This window comes from Micrasema longulum, unplaced genomic scaffold (genome assembly GCF_059751315.1).
Source record: "Micrasema longulum isolate JH-2025_06_02 unplaced genomic scaffold, ASM5975131v1 h1tg001461l, whole genome shotgun sequence".
Classification (NCBI taxonomy): domain Eukaryota; kingdom Metazoa; phylum Arthropoda; class Insecta; order Trichoptera; family Brachycentridae; genus Micrasema; species Micrasema longulum.
Window position 1 is genome coordinate 108,985 of NW_028278647.1, and position 24,090 is coordinate 133,074.

Genomic DNA, 24,090 nt, shown 5'->3' on the forward strand with positions numbered 1-24,090 from the left:
TTGTCATGATTTTGATGGTTAGATATCGTAAATTTGATTGAATGTTTAACTAAAACCAAAGTTATTAATTCTAGGAAACACAGCACAAGCAGTACTTATGGTTATTCTCGTGGTAGCTGGTTTGGCGGGAGTTGCTTTACTGGTTTGGAGGATAATACCCGGATCTAAAAATCATTCCGACACTATATCAGTTGCATCATATGAATCTTCTGAATCAAGACACACAATACAGGCCCTGGACAATCAGTCCGATACTGCATCTATTTATTCCATATCACTCTCTGAGTGTGGTCACTGTGGAGATATCAGTAAGCAAGAGACAGATCTTGATAACACATCTGAAGCTTAAATACTTGAATTGTTTCATTATGTTGTAATAAGAACGCCATAATCATTCTGCACTCTTTAATTTAATATTGGGTTTTCATTCATTTTTGTATTATCAAATGACCGATTTTCATAAATATTTAGCATTAGTTTGAGAAAAATAAACCCTTAAATAAATAGAGTATAACAGCACATATATTAAAATATGTATTGTGTATGTTATATGTACTTATTATTTGAAATTTTACCTTACCTATAAAAAGACACCACTGTGCAAACATTGGGCAACCAACCAATATACTTAGGTAAATACGATAAATATTTAATTTTTATAAAAAAATTGTTTAATGTAAATCTACAAATAAAAATAAACAATATTAAATGAATAGAAGAAGGTGTTATGTTATGTTAAAAATCATCCAAGCATAATACATTTTCTCGCCATATTAAAAAAATGTCTTCTTCATAATGGCTGTTGCAAATGAGTATAATTATTAATGAAAATATAAAATTCTGAATAAGTTTATATAAATTTGAATATTCAATAGAAAAATGTTTATATTTAACATACAAGATGATCAACAGAATTCTAATATAAATATGAACCTATGGGACATAATATTACTTGAAAATAGTGAATTTCTTTAGCAGATGTACACAGACATCCCATGACAAAGGTTATGAAGTAAATTTTACAATAAAAATAATTGAGATTAAGGAGAAATATATTTTTTATTTATTAAAGTAAGTTTTGGATTTAGAAGTTCTTTGTTCTGAATTCGTTTATCAGAAAAGGTAGTGGAGTTATTTATTACCAGTTTGCAATAACATGTTTAAGAATTTTAACACTTTCTTTTTGATAAAATAACCTTATTTCATAATTGAGAAAGACAAATGTGGAATTATGGCAGGTATTTAAACAACATTATCACACTGAATTAAATATGGTTCTGAAGTTAACCAATGACATCCTAAAAATGATCATTTTATTGTGAGCTATTAACCCTATGTTATCATACTAATGTTATATAGTAATGTGATAAAATAAATTGGTATAACTATAGATGTAAGTTCTAAAAATGTATTTATTTATATTTAGTCACCAAAGAAATAAAACCAATAAAAAATGAAATTTTGTGAGTACCTTTATTGAAATAATATGTTCATAAATGTATATTTCTTCCTTAATACTCAGATCGGAACATCCCTATGCACAGTGTTTTGGGAAACATCCGCCTGTCAAGCGGATACCACAGTTTAACAAGCAATATTCCCTTTACTTATCTTCCAAGGTGTTGAGAATACTTACAAATTTGTTAGAAAAATCATGGATTGTAAATTAATAATTATTATAATTTTACTAAGCATTATTAACAAATCATGCGATTTAGAAAACGGGTATTAACACGAGTATAATAATATGTAAACAATAGGTAAATAAAATATAAACTCGTACATGCATAATCAAAGTACAAAAATACAATTTTGAAAATAGTATTGGAAAAAACAGGGTTATAAAAATTATGCACTGATATTTAGAGGGGAAGTCTTATTGAAACTTCAACATTAATTATTTTTAATAAAACAAGGGATAAGCAATGATAATATAGAAGGGATAAAACATCCGCTTTTATGGCAGATATGAAGGAATAATGCGAGTTGTGGAGTATCTGCCTGTGAGACGGAGTGATTATCCGGCGATCTGCAATTTCGGCGGGCAGATGGAATTAGAGTGCAGCGTAATCTTCACTCCCGACTGAGACTCTGCTAGCCGATGAGCCAGCAACTAGACGGCATAGAGCAGTTAGCAGCAAAAATCAAAACTACATCCTCATCAGCGGATGTTCCGATCTAAGTGTTGATTGAAAATTTTGACACATCAACATATATTATAACATACAATTTTGACACATGACTGTCAGGATGATTGGTAAAATACATTATTGTATTTGAAGGATGCATAAGGTACATGTTTATTTTTACACTGTTTAGGGGAACTTTGAACACATTTTTAAATTAAATTGTCTTTCTTTATTTTTATCTAGTCTGGTTCCAAATTACCAATTTGTTGATATCACGTAACAAATACAATAATTATCTAAAAATAATGAATTTAACATGCTGTTAGCAAGTTTCTAAAGAGTACTGTTTTAAAAAATTAACTTTCTTTTATCTTTCTGTCGATCTGTTTACTGGCCATAAAAATAGTTTTTTTTGCTTAGCTGTTCTTCAGATGAATCATACCCAGTAAATCGAGAGTTTGATTACTTTCGAGATCAGTTTTTAACTTTAAACCAAATAAAATAACACAAATATTTGGTTTTTTTTTTTGTTTTTACGGAAGTCAGTAAAAAAATATTAAATACTTAAGACAATACTAATGAGTCACAATATAGAAAGAAGTCACCAAAAAACATATTATTTTATAAGATCTTTCAGTTTTGAAGCAGTGTATATATTTTTTACTTCAGAGTCAGAAGATCCAGCATAATACAATTGAGTTCTTCTAATGCTATCTGAGCATGCAATTTTACTGTTGTATCTTCTTGTTCGTCTTTGTAGAGTTGTTTTAGAGTTCGGTATATAGGAAGAAGAGCTTCTTTCAAGAAGAATAATGATTCTTTTCCCAGACCTTTAATCAAACTTGATATTGCCATTACTGAAGCCCGCCGACACTCGGGCGATTTATCTGATTGGATAATTTCTTGCATGCAGCTTAAAATCTAAAACAAAAACATGATGTATGAGAAAAGAGTATAAAAACGTTATGTTTTTGCTGTGTATATTTGTTTCATTGAACGGTAGAAATATTTCATGATAAATTAATAAAGTTTTGGAGGTCAAGCTGCATCATAACAATAAACAAAGTAGCGCAGTGTTTTTAAAATTAATGTTGTCTATGTAAGTTCAATATTGCAAATGAACCATTTGTCAAAATGTTCAGGAGGGACAAAAAACCTTGCAATATACTAAAAAAAGCATTTAAATGCAGATTATTTTGTGTCCTTGATTTATAATATATTTATGAATTTTTTTTTTTAAAAGAGGTATAATCGAGTTCTTATTATTTACGCAAATATTCAAACCATTTCTTAAAAGTCGTAAATAACTTGTGCTGGAAAAATGGAAGTCGATTTGTGGTAGAGTGAGATTTGAACCTAGGACCTTTGACCCGTGAGTCCACAATGCTACCACGGGACCACAGTCCAGTTCCAGAAAATCAGATTCAGAAAAAAATTAGATTTAGGGATATACGCAGTATTGCTTTGCTTCTTTAGTAGGGAGGATTCATTCGGCATACTTAATTTAATCTAATGCAAGTAGTCTACTGGTCAATTTCGAAATTAAAATATACCGATCAATGCGGCTTGTTCCTTTCAATTGAAAATAATAAAAAATACTTGTTTTTTTGCCTTATTGAGCTTACATAGATGATAATATGTTTCTTTAACTATTTATTTTTTACCTCAAAAATTATGGATCCCAGTTTGTATGAAAGTACATGAAATAGTTCTGCTATGTTAGAAAGTGAAGAAGCTCTAATTAAGTCATCCGGGTCTCGGCATCCACAGAGAAAAGTATTAAGAAGAATACTTTTATGGTCCTCGGCGGAATCACCTACAAAATAAAATACATAGAAAATAATTCAATCTAAAAGAAGATTTAAAAATAATCCTTTTCCTTTTTCTATTCACACTTTATACAGAATGCTGCAATTATTGCATACTTCTTTTCGGAGTTATATATAGTTTTTATGTATAGTTGTATACAGAAAAAAAATATTAAGAATATTATTTTTACAAACTATCAGAAAAAAGGTTGGTAGGTATTTGAATGATACAAGGTGCCCGCCGGCAGATTTGACACTTTAAAAATGAATCAAAATTCTAATACCCAATTGTTGCAAACACTCTTGCAATTGAGACCTCATATTGGCAAAAACTCGCTCGCAGAGATCTAGACTGATAGCTGCAATCATACGTCGTCAATTTTCCTGTAGGGCACTTATTGTTGAAGGAAAATTAGTGTACATGTGAGCTTTAAGGTAGTATTGTTAGAAAATATCTTGGGAGCCAGTTTATGTCACCAAAGTGACTTATGAATTTATCAGAAAAAATGCTCCCCACCTTGATCATTGATTCTTTAGCGGTGTATGCTGTAACTCTATCCTGCTGAAAATGGGTTAAGTTATTGAAGTCATTATGTTGCTGTAGTTACGGCATAAACAGTTATACGCCATCGCACAATATCGTTCTGAAGTCACTGTTTCAAGATTACAAAAAAAAATGTCCTAATTACACGTTGGCTGGAAATGGGGCACCAAACAGCGGTCTTCAGGCTATTAAGTGACTTTTTGTGGATTTTTCTCGCACAAATTGTGTATATTCTGTGTATTGACATACTTTGAAAATGAAAATGCACCTCGTTACTAAAAAAAATTGTTCAAATGTTTGGGGGTAAAAAATCCATTAAAAATCACTCTGGCATAGTTTTCCCTTCATATGTGCTCATTTTTTTTCAATTTCTGGATGGTTTAAAGCTTGTAGGAAGGAAATTTTAATTTTTCTTCAAAATATCGTACACCGAAGTGATTTTATTGCCAGTAGATGCTGCAATCTTACAGTCAGAATATCGAGAATTTTGCAAAATGTTGTCTCCCACACGTTTCCAGACTCAAAACAGAGGTAGAGGTCTGGGTCGAGGTTCTTTTCTGACTAATCCATTCCTTAAAACTTCTGCACCCACGTCCATATCAACTGGTTCCAGGGCCATCACTCAATCTTTGAATATCGAACTGAGAACAAAAGCCTTGCCACATTGGTCAAATTCTCGTTCACGAAATACGCCTAAACCATGAAAGTCCGATGAGCTCCTGTCCACGGACTCGTGATTAATAAAAAAATCGCAATACTTTTGTGTCGAATGATATGAGACAGCGCGATTCAAAGTGTCAAATCTGCCGGCGGACACACTGTATCAAGGGAAACCAATAAGTTAAAATTATTCTAATTTAAAGCATTGTACTAATAGAGCTCTTTAGTTATAAGACTAGTGAAGCTTATATATTATCTTGATGTATTCACACTCCGACAGCCAGTATGATTCAATCTAACAGCTCATTGACAAAACTTGGCAATAACAGATGGTAAACTATTATCAATAAAACTTCTTGGTTTAGTTCCACTTTTATTTCATTCGACCAACGAGAGCTTTCGCCAAAGAAGGCATCTTCAGGACTGGTAAATTGTTTATAACATTTTGAACTTTTTAGACATTTGTTACAATGTTGATGCCTTCTTAAGCGAAAGTGCTTGTCGGTCAAATTTAATTAAAGTGAAACAAAACCAAGAAGTTTTATTCATAATTTATTTAAATCATTAACTATGAAGTTTTATCAAGAAATAACTACAAAAAACATCAATATATTTATTATTTTTTAAAACACATATTTACTATGTACACGCACACACTCAACGTGAGATTTTCAACAATTTTCAAACATCAAAAAGATTACCCTAATTTAGTTAACAATAATTTCAGTATGTCCAAATGTTTGCAGATAAATATTGGATTTGGTTATACCATACTGATTTGGATTTTTGCATCCATTAATCTTCCCAGCGTAAATCTTAACGATTGTTTTACTGTCCATTTGCTCTATATGTCCAAACCAACGCAGCACTCGTTTCATGATTTTTCCGGTAATAAATAAAAGAAAATTTATAAATAATAGTTTTCCTTACCAAGGTGTTTTGTTACTTTTACAAGAACTTCTCCAATTTTCATACGTAGCATTATAGAATTATCATCTTCTTTCGCAAAACTTGATTTATTTGGCTGACTAAGAAACTCTTTTGACAATATTTCTATAACATCTTCCGTACAATATTTAGCTAATGAAACTAATCCATTTATAGCTGTTAGGTAAATATAAGAGTCCTCATCTTTTAAGTTTTCCTGAAAACATAATTACAAATATACACAAATTTTGAATAAATAATAAAGGGATTGCACATACTAAATATTTTTTCACTCCATTCACTATGGAGGATTTATGATACAAGCTTTTACTATTGAATATATAAACACATGTTTTATCCCACAAGCAAAAAACATCGCACGTCTAAATATGATTTGTATTTGAGGGAAAATATGTAAATCTTTAAAAAACAGACTGTTTCAAAATAAAATATTTGAAAAAAAAAATACCTGAAATACGCACATTATAAAATGTTTTTTTGAGATAGTCTCCGCATCTTTTTCCTCTAACAGTTTTGCTAAATGCATTAAACCGTGGGCTCTGATTGGAAGAAGAGAATCACATACTTCTCCGATAGCCTCCTCAAATCTGGATACATTTTTGGTTATTTTTGATGATTTTGGGCATAATGTGTCATACACTTCTTTACTTAACAACTTTGTTGCAGGATTGGTTGATTCATTCAATAGAAAATTGGTAGATTTTTCAATGCTTGTCAGGGATTGTTTCAAGTTCCCGTTGTGTAAATTATCAGTCAACAGCGTTGAAAGTAATATCAAACAAATATTAACACAATCTTCATGAATGAGATGTTCATTATTTTCCCTTAAATTTGAGACACATTCTTCCAAATAATCGACAATGAATTTCACAATGAAACTTGGATCATTTTTAAAATTATTTAAAACACATTCCATACCGGCTAGATTTTCTAAAGTTTTTGTTATTATTAGGTACTTTTCAGATGCTAATTCAATATTACAGGTATCGTGTAATTCATTTTTCAATTTGAAATCAGTTTTTAGGCTACTAACATGACTTTTGGATTTACTCAGGACACTGAGAAGGAAAATAAAAAAATTACAAGCTAAAGTATTTCCTTCAGGAAGCTCAATAATCATTTCTAAAAAGCAGTTAACAGAACTTTCTATACTTGGTGAATAACAAGTATTATTTGTCAACTTTGCAATAGGACCCTCATCAGAGGCAGTAAATAAAACATTACGAAGAGTTAAGATGTTTTCATCATTATCTTCAAAGATAAGTGAAGAAAACCAATTATCTTTATCTGATAGGTGTGACTTAAACTCTCTCATAATCAAATTGTTAAGTTTATTAGCTAATAAAGAATTCTTTATAGTTACAATTCGAATACAGAAAAGAGTTTTTACTATTGGTGTAAGAAAGTGGGAAGGTAAAGACAATTTCTGATGAGAAAAGCATAAATCAAGAGTAGCAATAATCTTATCTATTTCAGTAGAGGACATAATTATTGATTCTGGAGAATGTTGACTAATGTTTTTAAACATTAGAGGAGTAATAATTGAATTTATCAGATTATCTATACTTTTCGAAGGATTATACCTCTTATGCAAACTTGTCACACAGGCCGCTGCCACAATAACAAAATCTTTGTTAGGATTTCTAGACAGTAAATCACGTAGTTGACTACATATATTACTTAAATATTCTTCTTCACTTAATGATCCATGTTTCACAGAAATCAATCGAGTAATTAGATCAATATGTTTCCATTGGGCTCCAATATCAATGGCGTTTGAATCCAGAAAACATTGCATTACGGAATGTACACCATCGGGTGAAATCAATAAATTACTGAGGTGTTTGCTTAAAGCTCTTTTCATAAAATTGGGAGGAGCAGGATCTTGATTACCCTGAAGAATAATTAGTTCTTTTATTAAAATGGGTCGATAGATGCTCGATATAATAAAGTTTAAATTACTTTGAAATTTTTTCCGATCTGTTTGAAGCTGGATCCACAGTGTATCACTCATTGTAAATGTTTCATTGTTGTGGATTACTGTAGTGTTCGGTTTCGCAATCGGAGCATAGCAAAGCTGTAAAAGCGCAGCCAAATAATCACCAAAATAGTTTGCATATAAAATTGTTTTTAAATCGTCCTGATATAACAATTCATTTAAAAAGTTACATACAGCATTCAGTCTATTGTATTTCAGATTTTCAGTGAGTGTTTCAGGAAGATTTTTAACCTGAGGATCTCTTCTTGGCAAACCAACTCCTGGTATGAGAGAAGGTAACACACCAAATGTTACAATAAATTGGAGAATCGATCGAATATTCTTTTGCTGCGAAACACTTAATATGTGGTTGGCGTCTAACTTTAAAGAATCAGACAGGAGCAATATAACATGACACGAAGTACAAATAAATCTCCAATGGACTCCATCGGATTGGCATACATCAAACTTTAACTTTTGTGAATGTGAATTATCGATGATCGATTCAAAAGTGCTATTTAAAGTTTTTAAGCAATTGCATATGTTATCATTCAGTTTAATAGTAACATCATTGATATCACTGTCTGCAAAAAAGATTTTAATTAATATTTTATTTAGGTTAGAAAAAGCATAATAATAACATAACTCATCAGAAAAAAATTACTGGGACCTGATTTGACGAGATATGATAAAGCTTCATTTAAAGTGTCTATGCCATATAAAGACATGTTGAATGTTGTAGTTCTAACGTTAAATTATATATTTTCCAACCATATATTTCTAAATATTTGGGTTAAACGTTAAACGCCAAAGCAAGAATCAAAACAAGAGACAAATGATCATAGACACAAGAACTTTTTTAAACCATAAACTAAAAACATCACAAATAAACTTTAGGGCAGTGTTTTAATGGCGACTGTACACACTCGTCGAAAACGTCTCGCCGAGAGTTTCGGCCGATGAGCTCTCGGCGAGAGCAATTCTGTACACACTCATTTTTTCATGAGTACTGAAAATTCCCGCAGTAATGAACGTAAAAATTACTTCTGCTGTTTCGCTGCCCTAGTTGTTGTATGTTCAATAGACCATTTTTCAAATTTTACAAGACATTTTCTTTGTTTTTAAAATCAAAAAAGTAAAATCAGGATGTGGAGATTAGCACTTAAAAAATGCTGAAAATTCCATTTAGTAACGGAAAAAATAATCTTTTTTAAGCTACATGAACGTGTAATAAGATAATGAACAAATTGGCATTCATAACTCAATTTTATAAAAATAATGTATTGAACATACAATTTACATTTATAAATGAGTCTATGAAATTGAATGCGAACCATATCGGCTTATAAACTGATTCAGCTGCAGTTCCAGACTGCAAATATGCAATAATCTTTCTTTTATGGCTACGGTATGTGGCCATTAGCGAATACCCCTTTTTTAAACAAATGTGTACATGCTCGCTCTCGTTTTTTTCGCGAAACCCAAAAAAATCCTTTGATCGGGCGCAAAAAACCGACAAGTGACCGAAAGGTCCGAGACTGACCGAGGCGAGGTGCGAGAGAGTGAGACTCGACGAGAGCACCATGTACATACTACATACTCGTTCTCGGCCTGTCTCCGGGTGTCTCGACGAATGTATACAGCCGCCATAATAGTACCGAATGTTCGTTTAAACTACCTCTCAGAAATATATATTGTTTATGGTAATACTTCTGTCAAATCAGCAAAGCGCACTTTTCTATGGTGGTAAATTTGTCTCATTGCTAATTTTCTCCGGCTTCGTAGTGTTCTCCGACCGTATTTTCTAAAACTGTTTTGCACATTTAAAGTACTAGTGATATTGATATCATCAGCAATAAACCTAATTTAAGTACCAAATAGTCTTTTCAAAATGCTTATCAAAGTAAAGGTAGGTAAAATTTACCATTTTTTTCTTGTAAACTCATCAAAATTTGGAGGTTAACTAAATATGTTTCTTTTCTTTTTAGTAATTTATATTAGTTTTTTTAAGCAGTTTTATAAATACTAGCAATAAAATACTTTTGAAATATATCTCTCATTTCTTAATTTTTGGTGATTATTGGTTTCACATTCTAATCATTTACAGATATTTAACTGAAATAATTCACTTACATTACCTTTTGGTAAATAAACCAAAGATATATCAAATACTTCGTTTTTCATAGTATGATTTATTATTATGGATAACTTGTATTTTCGTAAAATAGTCGTATTCACATCCAAGGGCATTTTACAAAAGTTTTCCGATTGGCGAGGAGTGTCTCATAATTTTTATTTTCAGACTCTAACCGGCAAGGAAATTGAGATTGACATCGAGCCTACAGACAAAGTAGAACGAATAAAAGAACGAGTGGAAGAAAAGGAAGGAATCCCGCCACAGCAACAAAGACTCATCTTTTCAGGAAAACAAATGTAATTTCTCTATTCTTGTCTCCCATTAAATCCTCTTATTTTCAATTGTCCTTTGTCCTGCATACGAGAGTATGTATCATATAAATCTATCCCATTAAGAAGTAAATGGTTACAAGGATCTCAGTTTTAATGTTTCTGATGCTTTTCCACAATAATACAGAGCCATATTTACCATATCTGTAGACTCCCATACACAATGTGGCTATAAATGCCCTGCTGGAGAAAGCTTTCGAAAGTGAACTTTTAAATATCACATTTCAGTTTTATTTTTAAACCTTTAAAATATTTTTATTTTTTTAAACTGTTATCTTTTTTACTGCACCTACAGTATTCAGAAGTTTTTATTTTTATTGAATTAATTAAATCATTAAAATAAAAAGAACTTTCAACACAACTAATAAATTTAGTGCTACAGGAAATTGGATTCAAAAAATGTTTTCTTACACACGGTAAAAATGAAAGCATTTAATAATATTGTACTGCGAAGTATCTCGAAAATGTACGAAAAACTTGATAAAGATGAACTACTTTAAAATATGTCACAACTTCTTTCGAACCAATTAATGATAAGAGTATTATGATAGATTTCTGGTTTTTGGGAAACTAACTCACCATTTAGCACATTGGTTGCCAAACCGTGGCGCATGCGTCAAACGTGGCGCATTGAACGATCACAGGTGGCACATTGCATTCTTGTGGCCATTATTTTAAAATACTATGAGGTAAATGAATTATTCGAATTTCATGATTGAGGTATTTATTTTCCTCTCATAAACGAAGCAGTTCCTATTCCTATCTCTATTTTATAACCCCAAACGTGAACGTAATAAGGTAAAAAAGGTTCGAGTTGTATGGCAAATTTGACCTTGTATGTGAACAAATTGGCACATGGTATACAAAATGCTGGCCACCACTGATTTAGCAGAACTCACCGACTAGAACTTGTGATGTCATTGGCGCAGTAATTACAAAAATCATAGCGCTAAAAATATTTGGCTTGGTTTGATAGTCTATTCATAAAAAAGAATTAAAAAAAACTATGACTATTTGTTTATATATATTATTTTTATAATACTGCTTTGTTGGGATTCGTGTCCTATGTTACTAAACATGCAGAAATCATTATTTCAAGTAGACGGCCCTTGCTGCAGTGCTGCCACAGTGAAATTGTCATACTATGATAGTCCGTACACCTTCAAATCTATAAAAAATTACTTTTATCTACCGAAGGCTATTCAAAATTTGTGGTGCGAGCCCATAGGCTAGATCAAATTCAGATTGGTATTATTTTTATTTTTTACCACAGCAGGCCAGGACTCCCCACACCCAGGCTTGAGACACGTAACATTAAATTTTTAGATGAGAACCGAGAATTGAACCTGGAACGTTTAGTACTCGAGTCAAGCGTCTTTACACCTCGGGGGTCGCCTAAAAAGATTTCATGTAGATATGGCCCTGCTAAGATATTTATTATTTTTCATCTTATGATGTAAGAGAACAAACCTTTTGAAGGTTATAAGAAATCGCTACCTATGAATTGAAATGCCACCCCTATTAAGCGCTTGTAACATGTTTGTAGATGGACATTTTAACATTTTTATTAGTCTGGGCAGATGAAGAATACAGTTTTGAATGTGAAATAGAACCAAAACCCTGAATCTCCTGAAAAAGGAAATCGAGTGGAGATTAGTCATAGTCATATTGCGGTGGTTGACATTTTTGCCTCAACCATGAAGTCCTAGGTTCAATTCTTGACAGGGTGGATGTATAATTGGTTTTAAATGCAATATTTCATTGTTACTGGACAAGCACCTGAAGTGTAAGACTGATCACCTTACCTTCCATGTATCAAAAATGATCAAGATACATACGCTATAATTGGAGCACCAATGCAGTGTCCTATGCACCACTGGGTGTGTATATAGAAACGGTGATAATTTTTTAGTTATTTTTTTGAGAATGCAAATATTTAGACATTTACAGGGTAGGGTGTATGATCTGTCATTGGCTGGACTTTCTTTCTGGCTAAAAAAAAAACTGTTATTTGTTTATAATTGATCTTTCCAGCTGCTAATTATACCTGTTATTACATTGTTTTATAAATTTAGCTAATATTATTTAAGTTAATATAATATAAATGTCTACCAACAAGGTACAGAAATTGGCTTGGTGGTTTCAGTTTCGTAAAAATAAATTTTAAAAAAGTAATAATTAAAATGTTAAAAGTGTAAAAATGTATATTAATGTAAAATATAAAAAAATGCTTGTACATACAGTACTCTTCTCAGTAATCCGCCACTCAATTATCCGACAATTATCCCCCATGATGATCCCCGATTATTTCTACTAGTTGGAACCACAAAATCGGGCTCTTTAATTCATTGATATTTGTATGCCGAATTCAGTAGTCGACTATAGACTCGACTTAGTTCCTTTAGAAGAATGGATTCAGAGGGTGACCGTGAAATTTAAAACTAATGCAAAATGTTTTAGAAGAATGGATAACAGAAAGTTCTGAAGAATATGTGCCACTTATTACTGAAGACGAGCTCATAAATAATCCAGAGGCTTGAATTCTAAGGATGAAGACAATAATTGTGAACGACTGTATATCATACAGTCAAATCTTCCCACAAATTCCTCATTAAAAAATATTCTTATAAAATCTGCTTTAAATTCTACCGTATTTTGTAGGTATGTACTATAATCCTCCGTTTTCACTAATTGGACACTTTCCTGGTTTTTAGGGTGGCTGATTACTGAGAGAGTATTGCACGTAGATAGTACAGTTCTTTTTATTTTGTCCATTAACAAAACATATTTTTTCAAAAACTAAACGCAATATTACATATATAACTTTTGCTTTGTTCTAGGAATGATGAAAAAACAGCGCAAGATTACAAAGTGCAGGGTGGCTCAGTTCTCCATTTAGTTTTGGCTCTGAGAGGTGGAATATGATCTCAAATGAACAATTTTCTGGGATATTTTTTCTTTATTTTTAACAAGTATGCTTATTTTTCAGTTTAATTTTATATTTAATTCAATAAAGGTACATATATAACATGCAATTTATTTATTTATATAGTTTTAATTTCACAAAAGCATATTTTACTTTAACTACAAATAATATAAATACATAATATGCTAATTAAATGTATATAACTTGTTTAGTTTTTTTCTATGTCAATATTTTACTAATTAAGTTAACAATCACTTGGTGATACTTCATGAAGATAATGAAAGGTTTAAAGAAATGTTGTAGCTTGATTATTACTAAATTTCAATATTAAGAGAGAATCTTGCTTTTTTGGCTGGCAATCTTACAGCTCCGCCACACTATGCTCCTTGTGCTGCTCATCACTATGCTCCTCCCGCCATCTCGCCCGATGTTGTCCTATCTGCCCACACACTGCTCTACTCGCACAATAAATCACGACGCTTCTCACTTGTCATTTGTCATACAATGGACGATGAAACTGTGGCAGCGTGCGCGCTATGCATTTTTAGTATAGCTAATTATATCAATGTCATACAAGGAAATTTACATCATTCAAAAATGACGCGTGTGTCTTGTGTGAGCACTCGATGCGTACTGTGACCGCGCGATTATGTAGCCAGTGACTCGTGCTCATATTGCCGGTCCTTTGACTATGAAAATATGGAGCGGTGGGCACGACGAGGAGCATGACTTGTGGCATTACGAGTAATGTAGCCACGCTACGTCTCTACCTCCTTTCCTCGCTACTTTCCATGCCACTCGTCGAATGTGTGGCAGGCCCATTATATATTATTATTCTAAAAATGATTGATTGTGTCTGTCATGTGCAGGCCCGTTTCACACGTATCGCGTCAATCCACTCGGTCCGGTAAAATTAGGGTGGGTGGATACTTATTATTTTCTTTTTTAGTTTTATTTACTTAGTTTCTATTCGCAGGTGAAAATTTTAGTAAAAGAAATCGAGTGGAGATTAGTCGGCCTCATGGTGTACTGTTTCGTGTGTTAACCTGCCTATTGATAAATGAAATAATTTATTTACCTTATGTTATTTCATTGTGCCGTGCTATGTATGCACATTCGACTAAATTGGCGGATAGGAATTTGAGTTCTATTATTTAAATCAATTGGACTCATTTTCGTCTGTTACAATTGAAGTTGAACTTGGGTTGAAGTTATCCGAAACTATAGGAATACACAAGCGTCCTAAAGCTCTGTCTCTCTCAGTTATTCATGAATTATTTTACACCGGACTGGTACGACAGACAACGTTCTACAAAGTTGGCAGTCTCTATCGTTTCTTATGTAATTTATCAAGTATCGACGCGTATACGTACAAAACGCGCTGTCAAAGATTTTAAAGTTATATTTATACGCCCGGTTAAAATTCAACTTTATATTATTCAATTGGGTTTTAAATAGTATGAAAACAAAAAATCTGTATACGCGCTGTGATTGCTCGTTTACTTTGTGTTAGTTTGTTTATGACTTTTGTTTCCTGTAAAAATATAATAAAGTGTGATCATATTTAAACATAAAAAGTATTTGACTTTGTGAGTGATGAAATTAAAGAAATGAATGATACAAGGTTTGTTTGTTATATACAATAGTATTATTTGCGGTCTATATTTTCATTTTTTGTTCCATATACGGTTGATTTCTGCTCAAAAATCTCCTCACGGCCTCCGTGGTGTAGTGGTTAAGACGCTTGACGGAAGGTTCCGAATTAGATTCCTGGTGAGAATACAAAAATTGAAAATGTGAATTTTCTCAAGCCTGGATATTCCGTGCAACAATTCACCACTGTATATAATTTTTAAAAATAGTAAACAGATGGCAGGAAAAGTTGCTTTCTGAGCAAACAGAAAAACGTAAGCATTTGGTTTATTTATTTATAAGCGATTGTCTATTTTGGGGACAAAAAAATAGTGAAAAAAAATTCTGTGGAAAAAACGGAAATGTTTAAAAATCAGTAGAATTTCAATCGAATTCGGTAGATCACCTGATCTAATTAATCTACCTAGATTTCACCCAAAATCGGAAGATCTACTTACCACTTCTTTGAGAAAACTCATATTGTTTTCTCGCCAGGAATCGAACCCGGAAACTTCTGTGCGTGAGTCAAGCGTGTTACCACTACACCACAGAAGCCGCCAGGATATTTCATATATTATAACTGTGGTTTTGGTAGCGTTATTCTGAGTGACAGATTATTTTTTTTTTTTAAATAAATATTTGTGTTCTTATGATTTACCCAAATATTTTAATTTTAGGGGCCAGTTTCAACGAGTTGTAAATAACTTGCTGTTAGAAAAGGGAATCAGATTCGAACATCGGACACATGATCCGTGAGTCCCCGACTATCCACGGGACCGCAGCCCGTAAGACCGAAAGACCAAATTAGCTTAAACTCTGACTACTAGAGGCCTCATAAAACGACTAATGTTGGCCCAAAATGCTGACAAAAGTTGGCCAACCTACCATATAACAGTCAGCGATAACCGACTGTTATATGGTAGTTTTATTTCATTCCAAAACTTATTCTAACATCTGTGGTTTAGAGGAGTGTAGCGTCTTAATTTCCCTGTACTTAATATTTTGTAAGGATAACCTTACTTTAAGATCTTGTAAGAATAATCTTTGCTTTCCCTTCTCGTCATAAAATGTATGAAACAAGTCGACTTTAAAGATACATAGTTTACTGTTTTAAAGTAATCTGGCAATATGCGCTTTCTTCAAAATTCCTACTTTGCACAGTTGACATATTTTTTTGGCATAAATGTAACTTGCTTTTTACTTTATTGCTTTTTACTTTATTACTTTTTTCTCGATAAGGAGTATCCCCTTTATAAGAGAACTTTGTACAATGGGACAGCATACATTACTTCACAAAAAATATTTTTTTAAAGTTTATATGATATATTGGTAAGTCACTAGATATTAATAAAGCTGGTTTTTAATTAAATTAAACAGGCCAATAAATTATCTTTTGGAGCAATTTATTATCACTTTTTTCTTACAACATCATTTTACACACATAATATACATTTTAAAATCATTTCATTAATATCTAATCATAGTAGGTATTATAAGGTTACATAAATTTATGCTCTAAGACATCACAACATGTTTTTTTTTTATATTCAGGAATGTGTTAATTTGCACCAGACTTTTTTGTTTCATAAATAGTTAAGTATACAGAAAGAGTGGAAGATAGGGGTAAAGAGAATATTATTATTTTAAGGTACTTTTTTCTCTGAATTACAATTTTGGATGTTCATAACATTCCTATTAACATCTTTGGGTGTGACTAGAATAATCAATTGAATGCATGGATACATATAAAAATGTGTTGTGAAATGAACACATTTCAACATATCATAAAATATTTTTTTAATAAATATACGGAGATGTCAAATGGAAAGGAGCTTGATAAACGTGTGAACTGTAATTCAATATAAACTAGACAGCTCTTATGCTGCAATTTTATGTCTCATAATTATATAATATTTATACATTAAAGTTTCGTATATTAAGTTCCACAATAGAACACCAATGTTTAAAAACACCAAGAAGCATTTAGAATACACGGCAGCAAATTATCTGAAATCAGATTAGATTAAATTCTATCTACAAGATTACAGATTTTGTAAAAGAAGTTTTATAGTATCGATTTCATCTCACTTTGAAAATATAACATGGATATTAAAATTTATTTATAATTATAAACTACATAATAATTCATTGATACGGTTTTGGTAAAGAACCTGCTGTTGTTCATCTTTCCCAAAATCTAAACCCATCCAAATTTCAGAGTACTCATATAATATTACCTACATACATAAATATTTTATAATATTTGTATATTCTACCCTTGATTTTTCTAGGAAGAAAAGTTAATGAAGGGTCAATATTATATAATATTAAATTTAATACTTGCAAATATTTTTAATTTTCTGGAATAACAACAATTTTGTACATTAACATTGAATTATATTTTATTCTTACAATTGTAAGTTTAATAGTATAATAATTGAGTATTTACTTTCCTAAAACATTTTAGCATGAAATGTTATGAATAACAATTATTTTTATATAAAAACGTGCCTTGCCTGTATCGGCATTACATAATTTGAATATCCTTTTAATTAGATGGAAAAAAGTATAATAAATGTTTTAAGCAGTATTATACGCAACGCTGTTGCGTTACATTAAAAAAGTTGAGTATGTATCTTCATTGTTTCAAATGCGCCTTCTGGTAAAAAGAGTATTTCAGAGACAAATTCAACTTAGCCTCCGACTAGACAAGAATTTTAAATTATAATATGATGGAATTTATTAGACGTTATATGAAACATACAGAGAAGGGAATGTTAAATAATTTAACTGTCTTAAAAAAAATTGTTTAGATGATTATGCATTTAATATCTTCCTGTAGCATACTACATTTCTTTTTAGTGCACGAAATCTTCAGCGCACATAAACATATATATATATATATATATATCATGAGCATACAGCTTAAAGTGGCCAAATCCAATTTAGCAATTTTTTAACCAAGTTTTAGTGCTGGATGGTATCTTTTACTAAAAAAAATACCAAGTCCACTTATATATCAAAGCTCTTTACAGAATTGATAAGTGTATATTGATCAAGTCAGTCTATGAACATCTACTTCAGGAAATATTGAAAGTCAAAACACTTCCATCCTAACACATTACATTGCTAATGCTTCGTACTATGTAAAGTAAAAGAAACTTAAAATCAAAATTGAACAAAATCTCAAAACTGGGTTTGTCTTTATGCAAAAACTTCAATCTCGATTTGCCAACAGACAGGAGTTCTGACTTGGCCAGTTTTTGTTGTATGCTCATGATATTATATACATATGATTTACCAACTTACGTCAAATTATGGTGGAAATTTATAATGTATTTAGAAGTTGAGTGTCAAAGGGTTACTTTCTACATCAGAATAATATTTCACAGCATTTTTGTATAACTTTTACTAACACTTATCACTAAAAAGAATAATAAATTCGCACGAAGGGGATAGACACTGTAAATATTAAAAACATTTCTTAAATACCTTTTCAACACTACACCCCATTATGTATTTTGATTAGTTTGGAGAGTAATACACATGATTAAAAAAATACTGTTATATAAAATATACATGCGTAGTACAAGGTTAAAAAATGCATCAAGTTTTTTGGTGATAGATAATATACTAAAAACTATAAATTGAATGCTATCTTAAAATAAGGGAAAAACATCTACATTGGATTCTGTATTATTATTTCAGTCTCACCCTTTTCTTCCTACCTTCTCTCTACTATATCAGGTTTATTAAACAAAAAAGATGTAAACAAATAAGTGTTGTTGAATAATGTATAAAATTATTGATTCCAACAGCATCCTGATGGTATTTGGCGAGCGAGGAGGGACCACATGTATGTATTGTATCTATGAGACTTAATTTACTGCTGTCCTCATTCACTGGAGGAGGTAGTCTGTGGACTAAAATAACATTCATATTAGAATCCATCTGCATTATAAGAAGAATATACTGGAATGTAATAATTCTATTATTGGAATGAGTGATGGTTAGAATTTTCAATATTGTCATTTAGCATTAGAGTCACTTACGCGGTGTTGTAAAACACCACAAAATTCATTTTTGTTGTTTTGACAGGACAATGAAAAAACTGATTATTTTGTTGAATTGAAAAGGAATTAGACTTAAGAGTTTTTAATAGGCGACAGTTCATGGATAAACATTGTAGTTAGTAATAACAAATATAAATGAGGCGTGATAAAATAAAGACGGCAATCTCCACCATTGGTCAAAAATGAGTTAGATATGGCAATGGATAGAGAAACAAAAATACTATTGACAACTGCAAAGGTTTCAGAGCATAAACGGCAGTATCTCAAACATTTTGACTCAATGTATTTAGTATTTAGTTCCACAACAACAACGGCTGCCTCCTTTGCATTACAAAACAAAACAAAAACCAAAAAACAAACCAATACCCTCTTTATATAACTTTAAATAAGTCAATAGTTTACTGACTCATCGTAATAAAATATACACAGAAATTCACTTCTGGCAACAATTATTAACTAAAATAATAAATTATCTTTGCAGTCTGGGAAAAGTACTAAAAAAACATTTATTGCTGTATTACTTGAAATGAAAAAATTGGAGAATGCCGTCTTTGTTTAAACATGCCTCAAATAACTGTGTAAGATTATTTATGAAAAAAATATCATAAAATAGATTTTAAAAAGCATTTTTTTTACCTTAAGTTCAACCGTCACTTAGGGAAGGAGTAACCCAACCATATTTTTCATGTGTTTTAACGAGAGATCTAAAAGATTCTTCAGCAGATCTTTTACTAAAGTCTTTTGCTCCTTTGGTCTTTCTGGAAACCCTCCCGTGACCCTTCACAAGAGAAGCAGCAAACTGCATGAGAACAGCCTCTACAGTATAGGCACTAGCCCAGCCCCGAGGTGTTAGCAGTTCCATACAGATAGCACCACCTGAAAAGTGTCATAATGTATAAATATACAGCAATATAAAAACACACAAAATAATAACAGGGTCAATATTTTACTTCATTAAAAATAAATGGGTTCTTATGACTTAAGCAAATATTTTTTTTAGAGGCCATATTCTTTTAGTGATAAATCACCAGGTTAGGTTAGGTGAGGTTAATGGGAAAGAAGTTGTGGTAGAGTAGGGTTCGAACTTCGGGCCTCCTGATCCGTAACCGCGACACAACCGAGGGACCACCACCCGTCTTATTACCTGTATCATTATTTTGTAAAAAAAAAAAAATATATATTTCATCAAATATCTATGTACCAAATTTCAACAATACCCAGATATGAAAAATTGTTTTCAATGAAAGAACTGGTATAAAAATATTTCTTCCTTCGATTAAAATTAAATTAGATAAATGTTAATTAAAAGGATTATAGTATTATGTAGATGCCTGTTAAATAAATATTGTTATGTTGTTCACTACAACAGGTAAGTAAAAGAGACCCAATGTGGAAGTTCATTGCTTAAAAGAAAAAAAAAATTAATAGCGTATTAAACTTAGCCAAAATTCATTTTATTTTATTTTCAGGTATCATATTATCATCGATACGACTTTTTGAAGTTTTGTAATTTTTAATTAATTCACGTGTGACATCGCTAGTTCTCTTCGGTGAGTCGTCGTGATTAGTGGGTTGGCTTCCCGGAAACTGGAAATCGATCATAACACTATCATTGGTTGATTTAAAAGAAATTGTGACGTCATTCAAAGTAGTTAATTTTGATTGTTGTTTTCCGTGTAAGGAAACATTTTTTGTATCCGATTTCCCATAGCATTAATGCTATGTTTAAACTTCCTCATTGCAGTGGTGAATTACTCGAAATCTCTCGGTGTAAATACACCGGGGCCACCATTATTTATTTGATTTAGCAGTTAGTTAATTTTTTTTTATTTTTAAATCAAACAAATTCTTTGGTTAAGTTTTACTTTAAAAGAGTAATACAACCAAGGAATATTATTATTTCTATTATAATCATCCACTATGGAGTTTTACCAAGAAATTTCTACAAAAAACATCCATATTATCATTAGAAAGTATTTGATAAGTACTGAAAATATCACCAAAATGATCCATTTTGCAACTATCCTTTATGAACCTGTATCCATTTTGTGTTTAATTAACGTTTATTTGGGATGATATTTTTGACTAGATAAAAAAAAAGTTTACTAAATGGACATTTAACCAGCAATATTTATATTGATTGATTTGGTGTTTATTTTGTAGCTCTTCATATTTAAACTTATAATATAAGAAATCAAACACCGATTTTTATTTTATTTTTACAAATATAAAAACAAAAAATTATTTTATTTAATTTCTTTTCACTATGCCCCTTTATGTGCACGCTTGCCTGATGCGTTCATAATAATAGATGAATTATTTTACAATTGCATTTATAATTTTAGAAATTCTTAAAAATATAAATATTGTATAAAAATACATTTATGTTTATATAAATTTCTTCATAATATTTCAATCAAATTAAAAAGAACACCAACCTATTATAATATTATTTATAAAATTTCCACAACAATTATTTTTATTTTATTTTATTTTATTTTATTTAGAAAACATACAGTCATACAAAATCAGTATTAAAAACAACAATTTTTTAACATAAAAAGACCAATTAAGTTTTCATAAATTAAAAAGATATAAACATTAAATGTGACAAAAAATAAAAAATAAATAAGAATTTTAAGTGAAAAAAAGATAATTGTTGACATTTGCGTTTTCCATGGAGGTAATAAATTAAAATAAATAAAAATACCGAATGTACACTCCGAGCCATCCACGCACACACATGAACGCACATATAAAACATATACAAACATATACACTACATGCGGCACATATGCATAGCATAAACCACTCAAGATGTACATTCAGCAACTATCCCAAATAATCGACCCCATGAAGAAATTTTCTGTACAAATGCAACGTGCAGTTAAAAATGTCTACATCAATACTGAGTTCGTTATAATTTCTACAGGTGCGTCTAATGAATGAATTCGAGGTATAATTGTTTTTACAAGTTGGTACATAAAAAAGGGAATTTAATCTAGTATAGCGAAGAGGACAACGGAAACCAATATTTTGTAAAAGATACGGCGAATCAACTATGTTATTGAGAATTTTGAAAAGAAAAATTAAATCATATCTAAGGCGCCTTTTTTGTAGTGATTCTATATTAAAATTGATCAAAGATGCGCTGTAATCATTTTCAATGTTACCAAAACGATATTCCAGGCTCCTTATAAATTTCTTTTGAATGTTTTCAATTTGATTAATATATACATTATATTGAGGGGACCATACTAATGAAGCGAATTCGAGTTGACTTCGCACATAAGTATAGTAAAGAAGTTTTAATGTATTTGGTGATGAGAATGGCTTGGAGATTCGTAAGATAAACCCTAGAAGTCTGTACGCCTTATCTACTATTGTATTTATGTGATCTCTAAATAAAAGCTTATCATCCATCAGTACACCCAAATCTCTCGCTTTCATTGAACGATTGACAATTTTCCCAGATAGTTTGTAGTCAAATAGTATACTTTTTTTCTTTCGAGTAAATGACATGACAAGACATTTATCAGAATTCAATAATAACTGATTGTCCTTGCAATAGCAACAGATTCTATCTAAGTCAGCTTGAAGAACTTTGCAATCATTTATTGAAGACACAATTTTAAATACTTTATTGTCATCAGCGTATAGCAAAAAATTTGAGTTTTGAATGCATAAACTTATATCAGAATTATCTAAAGATATAAAACTATAAAGCTTCATTGATTAGAGGAAGGGTCCGATGTCTTGCAGGGTACCCGGTGGCACAGCGTGGGTTCAAACTGTGTAACTCGGTTATAAGCTTAGACTATACCCTGTCTGCGTAATCTATAAGTGTGAAAGCACTACAATTAATGATATTAATCATACACGTATCTCACAATACATACACGTATGTCAATAAATACTTACTTTGTTATAAATTTTTCCGAAATTCAAATATAAATACCTAAATTCCCCATTACCTATTAAATACTTAGCCTTGCCCTTAACTATTGGTTTTCCCCACAATTTAAATATTAATTTACATTAGTACATGCTATAGTTCATAAGATTATTTTCAAGTACCTTGAATGATATAACTATATAAGGACATTCAATCCATCTAATATTCACATTCGTTTGAAAATGCCCTAACCAGGCGAAACAATTGTCACGAAATTTTTGCTTTTATATTTGTAAAAATAAAGAGTTCAGTAGACTCAAATCAGCGTTTGATTTTTTATATTATAAGCAATACCTATAAAAAAGTATGCTGAAATTAAGTTATTTACCTTCCATGACAAACCCTTTTTCTATTCGCGGTTCAATGACTCGCATGAAGGGTGGTGCAAAGGGGAAATTATCTGGGAAGGCAAGATGCAGCAGAACACACGGGATACGGAGCTCCCGAAGGTCAGCTGCTAGTTCACTTTCGGGGTCGACTCGATGGAGCCGAACATGCCACTCAAATAGGTTGTCATTTACTAACTCCACCTGGAAAAAAAAAAAATTTTAAACTTCAAAATTATTAAATGAGTAGAACTCCGCAGGTATTGAAGAGGTCACGGCAGATTGAATAAACACCTTGCTAGAATGAATCATTCTAAAACATCTAGATGTAGGTTTTGCAGTGCAGTTGATGAAACATATTTACATGTGAAATGTGATGCTTTATATCACAAAGGAAGCCACATTCTCGGTGGACCATTGGTCAAACTTTAAGATGTGAGAGCACTAGCCCCTTATCTAATAGCCCGTTACTTTAAGTAAGTAATTGGACTTCGAGGATAATATTTAGCAATAGCACTCGCCCTCCATCCAATGGAGAGTGAGGATTCATTTACGGGGACCTGTCACAATAGATCTGCTCAGGTCGCAGTAACGCCAGGAGCTTGTTTGGCACTGACCCCCATTTACAATAATAGAATAGAATAG

At 31.4% G+C, this 24,090-nt stretch overlaps 4 protein-coding genes across 8 annotated transcripts in view; 2 read left to right on the top strand and 2 right to left on the bottom strand.

The window, feature by feature from the left end:
- Window positions 1-1,459, top strand: part of LOC148275316 (uncharacterized) — a 39,774-nt gene extending 38,315 nt beyond the window's left edge. For both annotated transcript variants that reach the window (XM_088235856.1, XM_088235857.1), the window contains exon 6: window positions 75-1,459. In XM_088235856.1, coding sequence (XP_088091982.1) covers window positions 75-349 — 275 coding nt within the window. In that variant the 3' untranslated portion in view covers window positions 350-1,459. The remainder of the gene's footprint in view (window positions 1-74) is intronic.
- Window positions 1,455-8,900, bottom strand: Tango6 (transport and golgi organization 6). Of its 2 annotated transcripts, XM_088235854.1 has the most exons (5): window positions 8,738-8,900; window positions 6,538-8,651; window positions 6,072-6,285; window positions 3,794-3,945; window positions 1,455-3,050 (listed from the first exon to the last, which is right to left on the bottom strand). In XM_088235854.1, the coding sequence occupies exons 1-5, from the start codon at window positions 8,793-8,795 to the stop codon at window positions 2,790-2,792; spliced, it is 2,799 nt and encodes a 932-aa protein (XP_088091980.1). In that variant the 5' UTR covers window positions 8,796-8,900; the 3' UTR covers window positions 1,455-2,789. The 2 variants fall into 2 exon arrangements, with proteins under 2 accessions (XP_088091980.1, XP_088091981.1); XM_088235855.1 differs by lacking the exons at window positions 1,455-3,050; window positions 3,794-3,945 and having other exon boundaries at window positions 6,143-6,285; window positions 6,551-8,651.
- A 902-nt stretch (window positions 8,901-9,802) lies between these two features.
- On the top strand, window positions 9,803-13,563 carry Nedd8 (Nedd8 ubiquitin like modifier). The gene is made up of 3 exons (XM_088235853.1): window positions 9,803-9,976; window positions 10,370-10,500; window positions 13,374-13,563. The coding sequence occupies exons 1-3, from the start codon at window positions 9,959-9,961 to the stop codon at window positions 13,456-13,458; spliced, it is 234 nt and encodes a 77-aa protein (XP_088091979.1). The 5' UTR covers window positions 9,803-9,958; the 3' UTR covers window positions 13,459-13,563.
- Window positions 13,564-16,477: 2,914 nt separating this feature from the next.
- The window catches only part of LOC148275319 (ubiquitin-conjugating enzyme E2Q-like protein 1), a 119,621-nt gene continuing 112,008 nt past the window's right edge, over window positions 16,478-24,090 (bottom strand). For 2 of the 3 annotated variants that reach the window (XM_088235850.1, XM_088235851.1), the window contains 3 exons: window positions 23,448-23,649; window positions 19,801-20,040; window positions 16,478-19,014 (listed from right to left, as the gene is read on the bottom strand). In XM_088235850.1, coding sequence (XP_088091976.1) covers window positions 19,808-20,040; window positions 23,448-23,649 — 435 coding nt within the window. In that variant the 3' untranslated portion in view covers window positions 16,478-19,014; window positions 19,801-19,807. The remainder of the gene's footprint in view (window positions 19,015-19,800; window positions 20,041-23,447; window positions 23,650-24,090) is intronic. The other variant, XM_088235852.1, reaches the window with a different exon arrangement.